General features: G+C 49.0%; 1 protein-coding gene across 1 annotated transcript in view; it reads right to left on the reverse strand.

The window, feature by feature from the left end:
• The window catches only part of GLS (glutaminase), a 52306-nt gene extending 49027 nt beyond the window's left edge, over nucleotides 1-3279 (reverse strand). Inside the window, 1 exon segment of the mRNA XM_032189703.1 lies at nucleotides 2954-3279. Coding sequence (XP_032045594.1) covers nucleotides 2954-3279 — 326 coding nt within the window.
• Between the last annotated feature and the right edge of the window lie 17107 nt (nucleotides 3280-20386).

Consider the following 20386-nt stretch of genomic DNA (forward strand, 5'->3'; position numbering starts at 1 on the left):
TGGGAGAGAGCAGAGAAAAGCTTCAGGCATTTCAACCAGATCCTTATCTGCTTCTTCCTCAGATTTTCATCTCTCACAGGGATGCTCCTTTCAGAGAGTGAATTCCCTCGTAAAGTTCCCGTATCTTTCACATCTGCTGCTGCTCACTACCAGGTCAGTCAGCTTCATTTAGCAATGGATCCGCACCGACTGCCAGACCAGAGAGGATGGCGTTCAATATATTTGCAGAAAAGCGCTCTGTGTCAAACAGTCCATCTCTTGATAAAGTTTATCAGTTAAATAGAGGTGGAAAGGCTTGCTCTGCAGTTTATCAGGTCACTGATGGCCGTAACTAATGTTTGCTTAACCTAAAAGCGGCGTTTTGGCACCATGAGCACACTTACTAAGACAGCACTGCTCAGCACAGGCTGCAGGGAGCCCTGTTTTTCAAGGCAGGAGAACAGCCGAATAATGCCAACTGCCAGGTCACTCCGTTTTGTGAGCCATGACTTTTGGTAAAATTAAAAAAGAGGAACGACCAAACCTGGACTTGCAGCTAGAGTTCAGCAGTCCTCTGATCTGTGAGCGCTGCTGGATGCTCCACGCTGCTCTTTTAGGAAGGGCTGAATGCACCCAGTCCCCAGCCAAGGACTCTGCAGTCCCTGTCGCTCCTTCCCTCAGTCTGTCCTTTTCCATCAGGACAATGCTCAGACCAGGCTCCGTGGAGAAAGTTGTTCTAACCAAAGCTGAATTATGATGATAATTGAGAAGTGAAATATCAAATGTGGTGGCTGACTTTTGTTATTTTAGCCAATGCCTTCCAAGGGACAGTCAGAAGCTACAACTCATCCCACACAGGCTACCACTTGTGCTACCTATCAGGGAAAGGAGACTAAAGCCAGGAGCCCTTCTCCTGGAAGCACATTCCTGCTTCAGGATGTAACTGGCAAAATGCAGAACAGAAGATCTGATGCTAAGGCTAACACCACAGCAGACATTACCAGCCAGGAGACACCAGCCATAAGCACACGGGCCCACAACTGCAAGCTGCCAGGGCTGCAACCTGCAGCTCCTCGGCGTGAAGCAGGCATCCCACAGAAGTTGTCCCAGCCCTGCTGGCGACTGGTTTCCAACTCAAAGACCTCAACGCCTGCCAAGTCACTACATAACCAGCCTCTGCCCGCAGGCACACACAGACCCCGAGCCCAGGTAAAAAGCTATCTCCAGAATTCACCCCGCCCTCGAAAAGGAGCACCAGCACTCCTTTCTGATTTCCTAAGGAAAGCAATTATAATGGTAGAAGCACAGCCATTGCGCTGTGCTCCACGCACAAGTACCTCCTCTCCTGTAAATTACCTGCACTTCCATCGATGGCTCCTGTTTTGCTCCTCCTCCTCGCCCTAATAAACACCTTCATAGTTCAGAAGTAGCTTATGCTAAGATGAACTATGCCTGATCCTATTACTGCCCAGTATAAAAGACTGGAAGGCAAACACGGTTATACCTAACGGAGAAGCACAGACTATCAAATACTGCACAGGTTTACACACTTATAATTTAAGACAGTACTAGGTTACTGCATTTTAAATATTTAAGCACGAAACGATGATTATGTTTTAATCCACAGCCTTTAGTCAGCAAAATCACTAGCCTATATCCGGAGGAATATATGGGTTATGGAGTCAGATCCTTGTTATTTCATCAGCTACAGGTCCCTTTATTACACTTACCACATGAAGGACTAAGCCCTTCTAAGTTTCTGTATAGTCTTTGCAAGCAACACGTTAGGTTTGCACTTGCAACTACTGCTCTCCCTACAGGGGGACCATTAAGCAAGCAAACAAGCAAGAAAATCTTCCTTTGACTTAGGTTATCCCACTATAGGAAAAAAAAAAAAAAAAAAAAAGACACACACACACAAAAAAAAAAGGCAGTATAAAAGGACAGCTGCCTTCCCAGTTGTGGAATCTCCAGTTCCATCTACCAGACACAACTCAAATGTCTGCTGGATGGCAAAGCGCTGGAACTGGCAGCACACCGCCTACACTGACACGGGCCAGTTGTTAATTCAGTCCAGAAACCTGCCTTCCGCAGCACTTCGCTCTTCTTCTGAGCCCTGCGCTTTGTCTTAGCACACCAATGGTTTCCACATGTAACGTCCCATGTAAGAACGCTTAAGGGAACTTTTTGCAATCCTGTATTAAGAAAAATGAGAATGCAAGTGGTTAACGTGCCACCACGAATTCCTGCCCAGCCCGAAGTGGAGCTGTTTCCAGCCTTTTCCTTATTCCTAACTACAAGCTGTAGGTATGTTTCATGCAATTTTCTTTGTTAGCTGTGCTTTGAGCCTTGCTGCAAAGCGATCTGACTTTAAAATACACCTTTTGTCCAAGGTCAGAAAGCATTAAAACCGTGTCACTGGCTTGCAACTACACAACCTCATCAAACATACTAGAAATTTCATGACTTCCGTAATCGATGCTAGCTGTTGGGAAGCGATATAAAAGCCCAGCTGAAGGAAACGTTATCTCTTTGATAGATCACCCTGCCAGCTGTGAAGGAGGGGGGCTGAAGATGTTGGAATAACGTTGTGTTTTGTTGTGTTTTTTTTTTTTTCCCTTAAGTTTTTAATGGTGCCGCCTGCGTTTCTCATTGAAAATGGAAGTTAACCTTTGCAAGCCACTCCCACACGAGCCACGGCCAAAAAAAAAAAAAAAAAAAAAAAAAAAAAAACACTTTTTCGTGCCAAAACGCTCTGCGGGGCTACCTCAGGCAGGAGGCTCCTGCCCCTGCGAGCCGTGCTGAGGGCGCACAACCCCCAGCGGCAGCGCTTCGGGGGTCCCACTGCGGCACCCCGCGGGCCTAAAAACCCCCCAAAACCCCCGAAACCCCCCCAAAAATCCCCCGTGCGCGGCCTGGAGGCTGCGCAGCGCCCGCAGGCGGGGCCCCCTCGCCCCCCCCGCCCCGCTCTCACCTCTCCCCTCCCGCCGCCAGCTCCGCGGCCCCGCCGTGGTTCTTGCTGCGGCCGCCGTCCGGCAGCGGCGGCTCCCCGGGGGCCGGGGGCTGCGGCTGGGGCTGGGGCTGGGGCTGCGCCGCCTTCCCCGGCTCCTCCAGCGCTCCCTCGGAGCGAGTGCACAGCCCCCGCGCTGCCGGGACGCGCCGCCGGGCGCCCAAAGGGGGCGGCGGCAGGCGCCGGGAGCCCTGCCCGGTGCCGGAGCCGTGCCCGGTGCCGGTGCCGTGGCCGCCGGCCGCCCCCCGCAGCAGCTCCCTGAGCAGCGCCGCCCGCCACAGCCGCATCATCGCCGCCCCGCCGCCGACTGCCGGCCGCCGGCCCGCCGCGCCGCTCGCCGCCCCGCCGCGCCCGCCCCCGCCGCGCCGCGATTGGGCGGCGCCGCCTAGCTGTCAGGCAGACGGCGCGCTGATTGGCCGGCCCGCGCGTCGCTCACCAGCAGGGGCTGGGCGCGGGGGGAATGGGGAATGGGAGGGGGGGGGGAGGGCAGCGGGAGCGCCGCCGCCGCCGCCTCCATTTTATGGAGCGGGGAGGCCGGGGCCCCGCGGCCCCGCGTGGGGGCGGGATGGGGCCGGGTTGCCATGGGTACGGGCCCTTTTTGTATTTTTTTGTGTATTAAAAAATGAAAAATCGGTGACCAAGCGCGCCGCCGCCTGCCGGGGAGACAAAGGGATGTGGGCAGCGTGGCTGCCCGGCTCCTCGTGCGAGGCGCCTCCCGCCGCGCCCTGAGCACACGCGCGGGGCTCTGGCCACGGGCATCCAAAGCCAGCACCCTGCAGCATCACCGGCCCGCATCGCCCCCCACCGTTATTAGAAATAAAAACACGAACACGAAATAAAAAGACCCAGACGCATCAAGCATGGCTGCTCACCACGCTCCTTCCTTCAAACACGCAGTCAGCAGCAGCTGAGTGGCTGCGCGGCCGCGGGCCTCAGCCTGGAAGATAATCACAGCCATTAGGGTCGGAAGACACCTCCGGGATCAGGTCCAACCACCCCCTACCACCACCATCACCCACCAAACCATGTCCCCAAGCACCACGTCCAACCTCTCCTTCAACACCCCCAGGGACGGTGACACCGCCATCTCCCCGGGCAACCCGTCCCAGTGCCTGACTGCTTTCATGAGGGGAATTTTCTCCAAATTCCCAACCTGAACCTCCCCTGGCGCAACTTGAGGCCATTCCCTCTGCTCTTATCACTAGTTATTACCTGGGCACACTGCGGGCTCACGTTCAGGCAAGCATCAAAGAGCAGCACGAGGCCAAAGGCCGCGCTAGGCATGGCACAAAATGGCCCTGCGGCTCCAGCACCGGGGTTAATGTCACTCCTTGCACACACTCGGGCCCCATCACGGCACCCTGAGGTGCTGCTCACAGCACACAGGTCACAGACATTGCGGTTACCTGGCGAAATGCAGCCAATTCCCAAATTTGTCTGTTACTAGTTGCGGGGAGTCGTAGTTCTGAGTTAAATTGCTCTTACTGCAAACTTTATTGGAAATGTTTCACACTAAAAATACTGATATTTGAATTTCTACCACCTCTCCCTCCTGACTGAAATTTTCAGCTGTATACACACAGTAAATTGCACTTAAAAGCACGTAAAACAGAGGTTTTTTTTTTGTTAGTTGCTTTCCGTGCGTTCTGAGTTTTAGACAATGACTGCAAATACACGTTCAGAAGCTTACACGTACACTGTGGCACAAATGCCCACAGGAGTTCCCTCTGCTAATAAATCATCACAGCAGCCATGAGAACTTTTGGAAGCAGATTTGAAGATAGCTGATAATTTATGCCTCTAAAATGAACCTCAGCACACCGCTGGCTTTCCCTCCCACTGAACAAGAAAACTTGAAATATCAGTGTGGGATGTGTAATCCTGTGCTACGCTTACTTCACGTACAGAGATGCAAAGTGCCTACGGTTCTCACATATTTATTAGGTTACCTATGACGTTTCCTGGAACTAACTCTACATTTCCATTTGCTTAGACCTCTTGGCAAGCCAATAGCTGCATCTTTCGTCCTGCAGCCCAATACTAATATTTCTCATTTTTTAGATTCTGTATTCCAAAGATGGAAGTATCCCAAGCGCCTTTTCCATTCTCTTTGCAGGGGCTCCAGCTCCAAGTGCAGAGGCAGCAAGTATGTTTCCCACATGTGCATATGGTCACTAATTGAACACACAGCCCTACAGACACTTACAAGATTCCCCGCTGATTTTTACTGCCAAGGTGATATTTTTGGTGCGACAGCTGCACTTCTTCACAAGCCAGCTGTTTAGCCACTGACCTGGTTGAAAATCTCTTCTAATTCATCTCTTGTGCTGCAGGGGGAAGAAGAGGAAGAGTGCAAAATGTAATGATCTGGATCTTTCCTTTCAGTTCTCTGGTTTCTGTTCAGAACGTTACACGTAAGGTTGTGGGAAGGAAAGAAAAGAAAAAAAAAAAGTACTACGTAGACAAAAATACTTGCCTCTCATAACAGTACCTTGCATTACACATTCCTGACCCTACATGAACTCTTTTACTCATTTCCTCTTTTTACTTTGTATGCTATTGCCGTATTTCTTTATTTGACCTTTTAGTATCAGCTTCACATCAATAATCCCCCAATGCGAGTGTTCTTCCATAAAGCATCTCTTAAAACTCACTTCAGGAAATGAATCCTCACCTTCTCTCCCGGGAAATTGCCTTGTACGTGTTTTAGCCCTGCAGGGGCTAACGAGAGAGAAGGCAAGTTGCTGTGTGTGTGTAACTAGAAATACACAACTCGGGAACAATGCAAATGATAAATATAGTTTCAGATTCACAAAGTTCAAGGGCAATAGTGACTCATTCCCCATTCTGAGAACTTTTGCTGCATATTTCAGGCCATCACCACAGGCTCTCGCTATTACTAAGCCTAAGAAATTTCACAGAGCAATTCTTTTGCCAAAGGCACAGGTAGACCAGAGAGTCTTTATTTAAAGAAGTTTTTTTCTTGCTTTTATATTAGGCCCTAGGAAATGTAGAAGGGAGAGCATCAGAAACAGGGCCATTTGCTTGTGAAAAATGTTGTACTTGAAACCTATTAGACTGCCTCTAATTTTTGTTTTGATTCAGATATTACACTGTGCTTTCCCATACCTCTGTGAAAACCCCTTCTGATTTCCCCCTTGAACAGCATGACATTACTTGTCTTTTTGAAAACAGAAGACAGGCTGTCTGCTCTGTCATTGTGCTTCACATCGTATCCCAAGAGGAACAGAAAATGACAAAAACACTTCCCAACATACTGCGAAGTAATTTGAAATTAAAATTCCCTCTAACTTTTGAGTCAGTTACGTGGTTGGCAATAACCATAAACCTACGATTCTCTTTTAATATCCACAACTACCCATGTATTTTTGTAAGACAAAAATTATGAGAGCCGATTTAAGATGCCATGTTTCTTCAGGAAAAAATAAAATCGTTCAAATGGGCATTAGTTTTATAAGTACTTTGCTTACTCTGTATGGTAGAAAAATATTCCTAGTTTAGCCCTCTCAAAATAATCTACATTTCAGAGGTTTTTCTTTCTAAAAGCAGTGTTAATCTTCTAGGAGAAAGAGCTCTGAAAAGCAGGTGGAAAGAGGTCTTCCCAGTTCAAGCGCATCCAGTGACAACAGCTTTCAGGAAGGTTAAATCCTCCATCAGATCGGCAGGGCAGATCTCAGATAAGCAGCAGAAATTAAGGATTATCTTGACTACGCCATGAACTGTTTACTTTGCTACTTTAAATGGTTATGTTGGCTCCGTTTCATTTGTTGCTGGGCAATGCTTTCCAAAGGAGAACCAAGGACCAGATGCCACAATCTTGACTCTATTCGTGTATTCCTACTCACTCTAGCAGCGGGCCCTAACAGTACTTTTATTTTTTATTTTGTGAGGCTAACATGCTGTACATTTGGATACCATTTTGATCTCAATTCGAAGGAAAGGTGCTCAGCCACAAGAAACATTTCCTCTTGGATTGCACAAGGGATAAAGCGCAGCCGCCGCTGAGCGGAGAACCATAATCAGTAAATAAAGTTACAATTTAATCAAAGAAAATGGTGGGTAAAATACTTAAGCATGATAGCTCAGAAATCCAATGAGGGGGGAAAAAACTGAGAGAAATAATTTACCTGGAAGGTAATAGCTGAGGGAGAGAGTGACCTCAAGTGACAAGCAATAGCAAAAATCTGAAATCATCTGCCCTGCGTGTAGCACATCAATGAGACCATAGCTCGTATCTCATCAGCTCGTTCCGCATAGTAAGGCAGTAAGGAATTAATTCAAAGGAAAGCAGCAAAGATATTTGGAGGATTTGCTGAGACTGACATGAAGACAGACTAAAGGGGCCAGAGGCATTCCTAGCATGATTAAGAGACAGCATACAAAGTTCTTGTAGTGCAGACGGCAGAGTAAGCAAATCAGAGAAGTGAGTTTCTTGAGGATGATCTGCCAGGACTGACACAAAGTCATGGATGAAATCAAAGAAACACTTCAGAGCCAGGGAATTGCCATTTGATTTTGAATAAATTGCAAAGAAGGTGCTTAAAATCCAAAAAAAAAAAAAAAAAAAAAAAAAAAAAAAAAAAAAGATAACATTTTAAACGCTTCTTTTTTAACTCATCTCCTAACCTGAGTATCAGGAGTGGAGACTCAGGACAAAGTTCATTCCCTGCTCTTGGCGTTGATGGGGTGTCTTGGTCTCTTACCCATAGCTTGGTTTTCAGCACTGACCTGCTTCATTAACTGATGTGAAGTCAAATGAGGAAAAGTGACGGGTGTTAAAGGGGGAAAAAAAAGGAATATTGTTTATTTAAAATACAACAGAATGAGCATGCACTAAAAACATAAATTGCCAGGTCTTTTCTGGCTCAGACTTCCAAAGGAAAGCCACACGAACACATGAAAACATGCATTCTTAATGCCCAAGTAATACTCTAGCTCTCTGCCTCCAACACCCTGCATACTGTTTGCCCTATGATACACCCACCATAATGTTACAAACCCCATGCATTCAACCCACAGCTATACTTAATGCTTAACTCAGGAGAGCCGTGCCAAACTGCAGCTCCGTTCTGGATAGCAGAGCAGGCCGGGGAGAGGGAGCAAACCTGGACCTTCTCCTCCTGCTCCTGGTCCTCAGCTACCAACCTTGTGCTAGCAAGCCGAAACCAGCAACCGCACCACATGGCTGCACACCGTGTACCGCCGCGCTCCAAGGGTGTTTAATATTTAGACAAGGACTTTTGAACAGTTCCACAGCAGTAGGCCAGTGGGGACTTCAGGACTGGGAAACCGGCTTCAGAGATTAAAAAGCAAAAAAAAAGAAGAAGGATGGAAGGAATAATCAAGGCTATAAAGCAGCCTGGTTTAAGCAGCAGTTTTTGCAAGTAGCCAGTTTGGTGGTTAAATGCATGTGTGTTCAGCCTAACTCACGAGAAGACAAACATTCACAATTTTCCCAAGTAAATTTTGGTGCGTTTCAAACATTTGTGAAAGCAGGAGAATTGTGCTTCTCTAGAGCTCACTGCTGTCACAGAGCATCTTCACGTCATCCTTGCCTGCTTCACAACCCTCCATCTTTTCATACACGGTGTGGAAGAACGCACGAGAAAAGGCTCTGCTTTTTAAGGCATATTTTTAGCCCTCGGCATAGTTTCCATAGCAGTATTAGACCCAATTACGTGGGCTTCTGCCTCGCCTGTCTGGGTTGCGCTGCTGAAATTCGGAGCGTTTCTGGCATGACGTTATCTCTGGTGGCAAAGGCGCTCGTTCCCACACACGTGCCCGAGCCCCTTCCCCTCAGGCAGCGATTTAACTGGGGCGCGCTGTCAGGGCTCAGAACTGGTGAACGGGAATTCTCCTCTTTGGGAGAGGGGACTTTTCACACCACAAATCTGTGAGTCATCTTCTGAGGAGCCTTGGGTTAGACTCGGCATTGGGCGGCTCAAAGGAAGAGCAGCAGCCGAGAGATTTTGATAATTTTGCTTCCCTCTGTACACTTGGCCTTGCACCACAGGAAAGGGATGTTGTCGGACCACAGGCTTCACAGCCTTCCTGTCACAGGCAATTTTTAAACGATGAGCAAGTGCTTGGATATTTGGAATATTTAGATAAAGTTTCATCGAGTGGCTCGATCAACAAAGAGCTGCAGGCAGTGAGATGTCCTTGTGAGAAAGCACAGAGCCAGGCCACTCGTCTGTCGGGATGATATTGCTGTATCGATCTCAGGAGGAAATGGAAGCAATTCTGGAATTACCAGAGCACCCCTAATTCTGTCGTGTCCTTGCACACAAAATTACCTTATAATCCCCCACAGCAGTCATCCAAGACATCACGGGCCTAATTTGAGAGCCTACCAGGAGCCCACACAATACTATTTTTTACCTTCAGACGCTTTGCTAGATACACTGCTTTAGACGAGGCTCTCATTACACACCTGAGGATCAGCTCTGCCAAAACCAGGTCAGGAGAGCAAATGGACACCTGAGCAACGAGACCAGCGCCAGGCTATCCTGGGAAGATGCTGCAGCTAAAAGAGGACTTTAGGAGAATATGTGCGAAAATGAACGGTGCCTTTTGGGCCAAAGGTGTGCAATCATCAGCGTACCTGTAGTGAGGAAAACATCAGCCAGCCAGCCACCTTTCTGCTTCCTCCCCAGTTTGGACTGACTGCACCTTGTCTGCAGCAGGATCACAAAATCTCACAACAGGGCAAGGCTCTTCCAGTGTTACACAGCCCCGTGGCATCCTAGGAGTGTTAGCACTGGAGATAAACAGAAAGACGGTTTGGGAAAGCTCTCAGGATGAAGAAGGCCGTGTATTACTTACAATTATTTCTCTGTCGCAAACATGTTTAGTCAAGAAGTTACATTTGGTTTATTTCCTGGACTTTCATTATATGCATTCTGGTGCCGTTCAGCTTCAGTTTATTGCACCTTGTGTATTTCCACAACCTTTTCCTCTTGTTCCCTCTCTCTGAATTTGTATCTCTCGGTCTTTTGATTGATATACTCTCGTAAAGAAAGCACGTGCTAACATAAAAGTTTAAAAACAGTGACTCATCCTGTTCTGCTTTACCTATCAGTTACATTGCTCGATGTGTCAACATATTTTATTAGTATGAAAGGTGAAATTCAGAGCTGAATAGCACAAGCAGAAGGATGTACTGCCGTTTGACTGAAGAGATAAACGTGACAACTACACAGCGTGGCTCGATGCTACGCCGGATAAATCCTACCCTTTGAAATAAAAAGTTGTTCTTAGACTACTAGTCATTGTTAATGATTGCTAGAACTGGAAATAATCAATCAGAGTTCACATGCTAGTGAGTGGTAATCTTCTGCAAACATCCGTAATATGCAGATTATGCCCTCAGCCTGACTACACTGTACCCAGGATAAGCAGAGGGATGCGTGCACTGGAATGCTGCTGCTCATCTTCCAAATATTTGGCTCAGCTCTGGGCCTCCCCTGCACCCCAGCCGAGTGGCATTAAACTGTTCAGAATCGGCTGGCATGGTTATTTTGGAAGAGACAACCACTAGGATTGGATCTTTTCTTCACAGGTATCGGTAGTTTGAAAAACAAAACAAAACAAAACAAAACAAAACAGGCCACTAATATTCGTTGTGTCCCTGAACTGGTGGTATCCAGCCGGATCAAATGTCCCCTTCTCAACATTACTGGGAGGACAAAAAAATAGCACCCCGGATAGTGTTACAGCTGTGCTTTCTTGCTTGCTTATCTGTCTTGTAATTTTCAGGGCCACTCATTGGCACGCTGAGACCTGTGTCTTAAAAACCAGATGGGCATCGCGTGGGAGATCAGGGGCGGGAGCAGCGTGCCCAGGAGGCTGCCACCCAGCTCCTCGGTCAAGCACCAGGCACTTTGACACGAGCTGTGGCAGAGCAGGCTGGCTGCAGCCTGACTGCAGCAGGAAGAGGCTGGCTTCAATGCGCCTCTCACCTCCTGCCCGGTGCGGCTCAAGGGCATGGGTAAGAGGCAGCTGTGCCGCCAGAGTTACAGGTGCAACCTTTGCAAGCATGGTTCAGGGTTGGTTTATAAAGTCAGCCAGCTGGATCTCGAACCATTTAACCTTCAGCTACCAGAGATGTCCATGTCAGAGCTGTGGTGGATGGAGTGGGTCCTGGCAGCCTGCGACACGTTATCCCAAAGCCGGGTGGGCAGGGGGTGGCAGCAGGTTCTCCATCTCTCCTTGGGCAGAAGGGGATGTCCTAGGCTGGTGTGCATGCAGAGATTTGTGCCGGCTTGTTAAAGACCGTGTGATGCCTTTATGAAATTGCTTGTAAAAAAAAAAGCCTTTAGTCCTCTTCTTGAAGGTGCCAAGAGGCTATAGAAGATGAAGGCAGTGGGATAGTTGAAGGTCTTCACTCAGAGCAACTGTGCAGAGGGCAAATAAAACAAAAAATGGACTCTTCTCCTGTGAGGAAAGTCATCTCTGACAAAACCTGGGGGAGCAAATGTTGCAAGTGAGACCTGGAAGGAAATGAACGCTGCCACACAGGAAATGGGAATTATTGAAAGCAGCTGCAAGCCAGAGCCCGCTGGTGAGCTCTGTGGCAGTGTCTCCACGCAATGCTGGGCTTTGATGTCCCCTTCACTCACGTTAAGCCACCAGGGACACACACATCGGGGCCGACTGCCCTGGCCCCGTGAGCAGACTCCAAGATTACCATGAGGGCAGCAGGGAGGCTGCCCTAAACCCCCGACACAGCACAAATCCCCGCGTTGTATAGCGGGGTCTCTGACCTCACTGCCCCGGTGTCCCGGCGGCACAGGGGAGGGAGCACCCCGGGTAAAACAGAGGCTGTGGTACGAAAGTCGAGGCAGCGTGAACACAGTGTCTTGCGTCTGGGAAGCATCTGGATGGCTTCATGGCGTTTTTGGATATGCTAAGGCATCCCAGGAGGCCTGACACACAGCAAGGGGAAGATGTCTTTTTTTGTTCATCTGGAGGTGGGAAAAAAAAAAACGCACACAAAACCAAAAAGCCACAAATGACGATGTACTTGTTTCAATACTTGAGCCGAGGCGAGAAAGTGGCGCCAGTGGTCAAGTGCTTCAGCAGCTGCCTCGGGAAGAGCAGGAGGTTGAAAAGCCTGCAGAGTGATGACAAAGAAAGCAGGAGACATCCCGAGCCGGCCAGCCAGGGCCTTGGGGCTGGCACCGAGCCACAGCTCGGAAGGTCACATAGCTGACATCTCACCCGTGAGTCACACGCTGCCGATGCTGCGCACGTCCGCCTCCGCTTGGCAGGACCCGGAGAGGTTCCTTCTCCCTCCACACATCACCCTGCAGAACGGAGAGGACACCAAAGCAGGCAGAAGATGTGAAGGGGATGGGGCTACGTTAATCGGCGAGAAAGGCGAGCAGAAATCCCAGATGCTGTGGTTCTTCTGGCAGGAGGCACAGAGGGGTTTGTAAGCAAGGGGAGAAGAAAGCAATAAACAAGAAACAACGCAAGCACATGTGAAAATTCTAGTCCTTGGACTAAAGTCGGGCCCAAATCCTGTGAATTTTGGCTAAAATTGAGCAAGCAAAAAAAAAAAAATTACTACGAATTGGTCATATTAATAAACAGGTAGCTATAACAAGGATGCAGCAGCACAGATAAGGCACGGCGTATCTTTCCAGATGCAGAAAGCAATTGCCATCACGGCTAAGCAGTCTGTTGACAATACAGACAGCTGTTTAAGATGTGTGCTCATAAACAACATTCATGAAGAACAAAGCAAACAGTTGTCCAGGTTTTCCCAGTCAGAGCAAGGAGCTGGTTCTCTAAAGCATTAGGTTATGATGGCCGCAAGCACAGTTCGTATTTTTCTTCTACAGTACAAAAAGATACATTATATACATCATATATTTCAACCTTTAACTAAAAGCCATCATCCTATAATGCTGGATGAAGTGCTGCAAAACGCCAAGGCTGTTTCATATCATCGCAGATCTTACAGAGGTTGTGATGCCCATGAAGGCTGTGCTAAGCTGAGAAAGATGCTAAGCCATGAGACCGAACTGAGATGCTAAGATCCTTGGCATCCTCCTTATTCTAGGTGGAAATAACTCGACACTGACATTGCAGATTTCAGGCGTGCCATCTAAGGTCTGTTCCTACGTGTTAAACCTTACTGCCAATCATTACAGCATAACAGGTTCCAGCACCCCGTGCTGAACACCGTGTACTCAGGCAGACAAAACCAGAACAGCTCTGGTTCCTTGAAGCTGCTGCAAGGAGGACTTGGATGCACACAAAGTTGTGAACGAGCTGTCACAAGCAGTGCTCACCTCTCCCCTTACAGCAGGGGCATTAACATCACAGGTGATCTCCAGGGTTCCTGCCACCGTGCCAAACATTGCTGGCTACCTGGCGAGGCTGCCAGTGGAGGCAGAAGGAGCTTCAGGAGGAAGGAGGACCTGCAGAGCTCGTGCACTTCATTGCAGAGGGTTCTTCAGATGGAGAGAAAAGGGTATGTTCATGCTGAGAAGACAAGACTGCACCAAAATACACGATAGAAGTGGTATTGCACAGACTGCGGTCACCTTCACTACTGGGCAATGTCACGTAACACAGGAGACCATGCAGCCTTCTCTTCTGTGTGGTTTTTGGAGTTCCCTGATCCCCTGCACTCCCTCAACAGTCCCAGTCACCATTCACATCTGCTTATGTCTTTGAAGTATGCGGTTAAAACACATGAGGAATGGCTAAAAAGTCAAATGCTTGTCACACCATAAATGAGAGAGTTGTGTTCTTCATCTACAACATTGCTTTTAAGTGTTTTTATCAAGTGAATCATATAAGCCATTAAAATCAGGAAAAATCATCAGCACATGCAACTGTGAGAACACTTTAAATGTATTAGTTGCATAATTTAGACCCTTGACTTCCAAAGCCCTACCCAAAGATAGCTTGCACTCGAGCTGGAGGAGCCACTGTGACCTTATCTTGGGTCCAGCCAACCGAGGGAACTGCAGAACCCTTTAGCAGGGTGTTACGGAGCCATCTGAGGACAGCAGGGAGGTATTAGGGATCAGAGTTTCTGGGTCTTGTTCCTCACCCATGACAAGGTTTTACCTAGGAAGGACGGTCATGTACATTGTCTGGGCTTACTCAGCCTAAACCTATGGATGAGACCCCCAGTTTCAGGTTAGAAAAAGAAATGCTCACACATACAGTAAAGTACAGCCTAGATGGCAATACTTCTGAGAGGCAGAGCTGAGTTTTAACTATGGCTCACACAAAAGTGTTTACACATTTTTTCCCCTGAACTGAAGTAACTGCTGAAGTTACTCATTAGCAGTTCACATTCAGGCATAGGGACATTTGCTCAGGGCACAGATTTATTTTATTTGTTTTTATTTTCTTACAAGCATGTAGCTTGCATCTGAGGAAGATCAATTATTAACTGTGGCCTGAGATGGAAGCGTACAGGTTTAGCTTTCCTGAGGGGCATCGCCAGATCTGACAGGCTCTGGCGTGGGCTGCTCCCCCCAGCCAGGAGGTTCCGTCCCATGGAGCAGGCAAAGGACACTACAGCAAGTACCGAGGGCAAGAAAATCATGAGTAACTTAAATAGTAACTTTTATAGTGCTTTTTATAGAGCTGTAGCTTTTGCTTGCCATCAGCTCCTTATCCAACCCCCCAGAGCACTCAGGCATCCCTGCCCTGTGGACGCTGCGAGGCCTGGCATCACGCATGGCAGCCCGCATGTGGCAAGCCTGTGGTCCTTTCTCGCTTCTGGCCTCGCTTTTCTAAATTGAGCAGGGGAACTTCCCTGCCTCTGCTCATTTGCAAATGCTGCTTCTGGCTGGAGGCAGCAGGAACGGAGGGAGCAGGAGCTCGCCGTGGGGCAGGTCCCGCTCACAAAGGCGGCCTTGTGCTCCCGGGCCCGGCTCCTCGGCCTCCAGGCTGTCCCAGCCGAGCTGCTGAAACCCAAGGCAGTCATGTGGGCTCGTGGCAGACATCAACGGGTCTATTTAGATGGATTACACATCCAACAAAACTGTTCCTGCCAAAGTCTGTTTAAGGTTTCGTGGTGTCTCATAACCGCTCACCTTATTACAAAAATATATTGCCATCGTTGCTAAGCCAGCACGCCAACACCAGGCCGACCCAGGAGGGGAACCAAGGCACAACGAGCAGCCCCACTTGGTAGCCCCAAAGGTGTTTAAAGTTTCCATCTGAAGACGCTAAATTACCAGCACTGGTCTCTTCACTCTGTGTTTGTGCAGTGCTTAACAGAGCTCTGCCCCCGGTCCCTGATGGCTGGGCACGGCCACACAGGTGCCCCAGACAATACAGAAAGCCCCGTGGAACAATGCCCCGCAATGACTTGCAGGAGGCTGGGCTGGGCCCTTACTCATCCCTCCCCGGAGTACTGGGGAATCAGAAATAGCACACAGCAGCTCAGCTAGCTCCCTCTCAGGCCTTCAGCCAAGAACAACTCTTGCCTCCAGTGCAGGGCCTGCAAACCGATTTCAAGATGAATGCCATGGTCATGACACACTAGGTGAAATTATTCCACGTCAAGCACCCGAACCCTTGAAATCTTAACAATTAACTCCTCGCTGACTGCTGTGTGAAGTTCATTAAACATTTGCCTGAAAACGTGCTTTTCTTCAAGAAAAGGCTGCCCAAATCCAGTTCAGGGCACAGACTCAGTGAACTCTGAAAGCAACATGACAGGGAAGACCACAGCCTCCAGCACACAGAGCAGCTGAGGACAGCAAGCCAGCAGCCAAGAGTTTTCTTGGCCCTCAGCCTTCCCTGCTGAAGCAGCTGGGAAACAGCAGTTAGTTTGGGACAGCAGAGTAGCAGCATTTGCCGTTTATTTGCAAATGATCAGTAATATCCACGGTGATTTTTCTGTAGGCCTACGCCTGCTCTGCTTAAAGGCTGAGGGCTAGAGCTACAAGCGGTAGTCACTGCCCTGCAGCTCAAGGGAGTCACTGTGTGCTCCGTGGCTCCAAGGGGGTGACACACTTCCAAAGCTGAAATTCCACTTGCCCACAAGTGACGTGGTAGCTTCTGAATCTCCAAGAGCATTCAGCTGGAATTATGTCACGGGGAGAAGAAAAAAAGACATGTTAGCTGAAGGGACGAGCTGCAACCCATCACCCTGTGGTTGCTGTCTGCTACGTTTGGTACCTCTCTGCTGGGACAGGATCTTACCCTGTTCCTGGAAGCCCTCAAGGCCAGGCTTGATGGGGCTTGGAGCAACCTGGTCTGGTGTCCTCCACCAAAAAAGCAGCTGTTCAGAGGGCAGGCTACGGTGCCCGTGCTCAGTCTGGGGAGAACGGTGCCTCCGTGCACTCTGGCAGCAGCACGAGCTGTGACAAATGAGCACATAGGCATGTGCAAAGTCACTGGCAGATTTCCTTCCCCACCCAAATACAATCTCACGCTAGTCAAAGGTAATTGTTCATCACTTCAAACTGAGTTCTAGATAAGCACCAGGACTACTGCATTACGGGAGGCTTGTCTACCAGGCAGGGTGTGTGTCTCTCATTGCTCTTACAGGCTATCTCGCAAACGCCACTGTGGCACTATGAGCCAAGGCCAGTAGGTCAGGAAAGCTACTGGAGGACATAAAAATGTTTTTGACTGGTAGGCCTGCAGTGGGAGAAGAGTTGTGATGCACAAAACTGTGCAACCGCTAGCGCAAGTGCCCTTTTTTGTTTGTTTGCTTACTTCCTGGCACAGCACCACTGCTCATCCCACAGCGACAGCTTCATCCAAAATAACATTTTTCTCATGTGTGAGAAAAAGGAGAATCAAGAGAGGACCACGCTTAAAAGAAATGCAAAGTGGATATGCAGAAACGAGTGATGGCTTTTCTTGTACAGCACGGCAGCAAAGCCTTCAGGCAAAACAAAATAAAACTAAATTCAACTTGTTTTCCATACTTCTTCCTGTGCATGCTGTATTTGAGTGAGTTCTCCATTTAGCAATCCAAGACGTAGCCCTTCCCTGCTGCAACAGGGAAATTAGCCCCAACTTTCACCACATTTCACAGAGTTTGGGAACCAACACATCAGCAGGTGTGGTCAGGCAGGTATCTTTCCTCTTGGAAAACAAACAAAGAAAAGCAAACCTAAAAAAAGCCCTGATCATAGAAAATGCATCAGCCCCAGCATCTTCCTCATGCCAATGAAGTTCATTATGCAACTGATAGCGTTACCGTTCAGGTGTAACCACTGCCTCTGCTGCCCTTCCCCAAATTTCTGATTGCTTTGCAAGTCCTGCAGGGCAAGGATCTGTCTTCCAACTCTTTGAAGTGCTTCACACACTGCTGGCATCATATAAAAGTACCATAAACACACACAAGCATATATCTGCATGGGTTTTAATTATTAAGGAAGTTGTTCTATTTGCTGCTTATTTTGCTGGGCAATGGTTATCTCACCCCGACTTATCACAAGCTCGTTACAGACGTATACAAATGCCGAAGTGATCGGGCAAACGCAAGCAAAAATAATTTATTTCCTCGACAAATATAAGCTGGGAGAAGCAAGACAGAAAGTGCGTCATTTTGCAGGACAGGACTCTGCGGGCAGTGGGAGCTGAGCAGAAAAGCTGTCCTCAAGCACAACCTGCAGGTGCAAGCCGATACTGCAGCTCTCGAGTTGGGCTTCTGCCTTTGAACGTTTCTGGAAGTTTTGGTGAGGAATACACCCCTAGGAGCAGCAGCCTGGCCTGGCGTCTTGCTCTGAGCTTTTCCCCCGGTGGGTGACAGAGAAAAGCATCCTGCTGAGCCGGGTACAAACAGGGACACACCGTGCTGCTGCCAAGATGACCCTATAGAGCAAGAAACCCATCCTGTTGGAGTGGTGTCCTTGCTGAAACAAAGATCTGTCTTTGTCCCAGGCAAAACTACATCTGTTTTCTGCTCTACTAGTAGGTGGCACATAAAATAATAATAACAACAATAATAATAATAATAATTCGTGAAGATAAAGACCTTATTAAAGGGTAAAATGTGCTGCAAACACAAAGGTGATCGCTGCAAGCTTCACGACGCCCAGGATGGAGCACTCAAACCCCTCTCCACAACAGCAAAGGGCTTCCACCCTTTCTGGGGAAGGGGCTGAGAGAGGACTTCCAAACCAGCTCTGAACAGGGGCATGGTGTACCGGGTGCGTGAAAGTTGAATCATCATCTTAATGATGATTTTTCCTTCAGAGACTTGAAGTGGTTTTCCAGAAGGAGTGAATTAGGCACTGTGTTTGGTCACATCATCTCGTCCCCACCAAGTCAGGAAAACCTGGAGTCCACACAAGCCATCTATTTACACCGGATAGAGGGATGATAAATGATAAAATGGCAAAAGAAGAAGGTGGCTTACCTCCGGGTGAGGTTTCTGGTCTTCAGGACCAGCGAGCTCAGCCATGACCTCAAGAAGCTGGTACAGGAAAGGACACCTGCAGCTCTAGGGCATGCAGGGCTCACAGGCAGGGCTGTGCTGTGCTCATCCTGATCTTGGCTGGGGAAAACATGAAATACGTCCCTAATACATGATATTGTAGTATGCACCTTGACAGGCATGTGTGTTCAGCCACTCCAGAGCTAACAAGTACGGGTGTTTTGTTCCCAACATCTCTAAACAAGCCCAGTGTTCACCTACACAGCAATTTTTCAAAACAGGTTCCACCTGAGAGGTTTGAAATGGGAATCCCAGTGATCTCCCGTGACTCTTCGAAATACCAGCCTCAACATTTGGTCTGCGAAGCCCAGATACAATTGGAAGGCACCTCCTGCTCAGAGGCAATTCAGCCATGCTGTTAACCACAGAAGCCATTTCAGAACCACTCTCAGTGCAGACAGCTTATTTGTGGATAAAAGAGGCCTTTTTTTCCATTTACGTGTGTGTCTGTGTGTGTTTAAAGCCACATGGAGGCAATCATCACCCATGGCTCTGGGAGAAATTCCAGAACAGCATCATTTCCTATTCTGGTAATTTTCTTCAGGTGGAAAACTCCTGAAAGCGGTCACACTGGCAGCATTGCTTAGCTCTGTTAGGGCATGGGGAAGTGTCAAACACAGCCTACTTTAAATCATCTGTTTCAAGCTACACGTTATAAAATCATCCCTGAAGTCGCTCGAATCTGGTAGAGAGGTCTCCAAACACATTGGGACCTGCTGCAGAAGTCCTCCCACTTAGGAAAACTTACCGGCTCATGCATCACCACGCGTGCTTTCAGGAATGAAAACGAAGAGCGAGGTAGCACGGAAAAAGTTAGCAAAGATGCTAGGAAGGCGGGCAGGCTGTGAAATGCCCGTGTTTCCTTCTGCACTCTCACCGCAAGCCAGCAGGGTGTGCCTGCGGATCAGCTTCCTCGCCCGCCCGCAGCCCGGTTTTCAGCCGAAGCGATGCCAGCTCCCTGCTGTGTGCATCTCGGCTTTATTCACCCACCGAGGAGGCTGGGCAGCCGGTTGAGCTCAGGAACCAGGGTCATCTGCTGTCACCTCTGCAGGGTGAGAGCACAGCCAAACGCCAGCGCTGGGAGCAGCAAGCCAACAAGCGGGCACCAGCCCCATTTTTCCAGCAGCCACCAAACTCCTCTCCTGCCCGGTGGCTCAGCAGCTTGGCCGGCTTCCCACCCACCCCATAACACTTGATTTATGGAGGCAAGCGAGGGCAGTGCAGCTCCTGCCCTCCGGTCCCTGCTTAGTGCCACTAATTTTAGCCACGGCTCCCGTTGGCACGGCCACGCCGTGCCCGTGCATCGCCGCCACAGCCTCCCACCTCTCCCCGGGCTCCGGATGCAAGCACTGAATGGCACCAATTAAGGTCTAAACCTAAGCGGAACAACATCAGGCAATTTATTTTACTGCACAGGCAACTGATGTGCTCCAAAAGACGAGCAAGAAGAGCATTTGAAGTCATTGAAAAGCACTCGGCACCGCTAAAAGGAGCTCCTGGTTTTTCCCCCCCTCTGTGCACATCACCGTGCCCTCACCTCCGCTGACCCAGCAGGGACACAGCTGGCATTTTGTCTATTTCTGACACGGATGCAAAAAAGCTGTCCCAGATCACTAGCGGGTGCCATCTGCTCCTCGAAACCGAAGTGCCATCAATTCGCAAGCCGGGGCCAGGATTTGCAAAAATAGCTAGGCTGAAGCGAGACGCCTCAATCCGTATTTAGGCGCCTGCCCGCCTTGCAGCGAGCCCGAGCACTGTACTAAATCTGCAGGCACAGTCCCTCACGCCCTATTTACGTAAAAAACCCTTCAGCGATGCCCTTCTTCCTCCCGCGCGTGCTCTCTTCCTCGTCTTCGGGCAGGGACACAAAGATGCAGGTCCACAAAGCCGTCTCCGTACCGCTGGAGGCCTGTCATTCCCACAAAGCACCAGAAGAATCC

This window comes from Aythya fuligula, chromosome 6 (genome assembly GCF_009819795.1).
Source record: "Aythya fuligula isolate bAytFul2 chromosome 6, bAytFul2.pri, whole genome shotgun sequence".
Lineage (NCBI taxonomy): Eukaryota > Metazoa > Chordata > Aves > Anseriformes > Anatidae > Aythya > Aythya fuligula.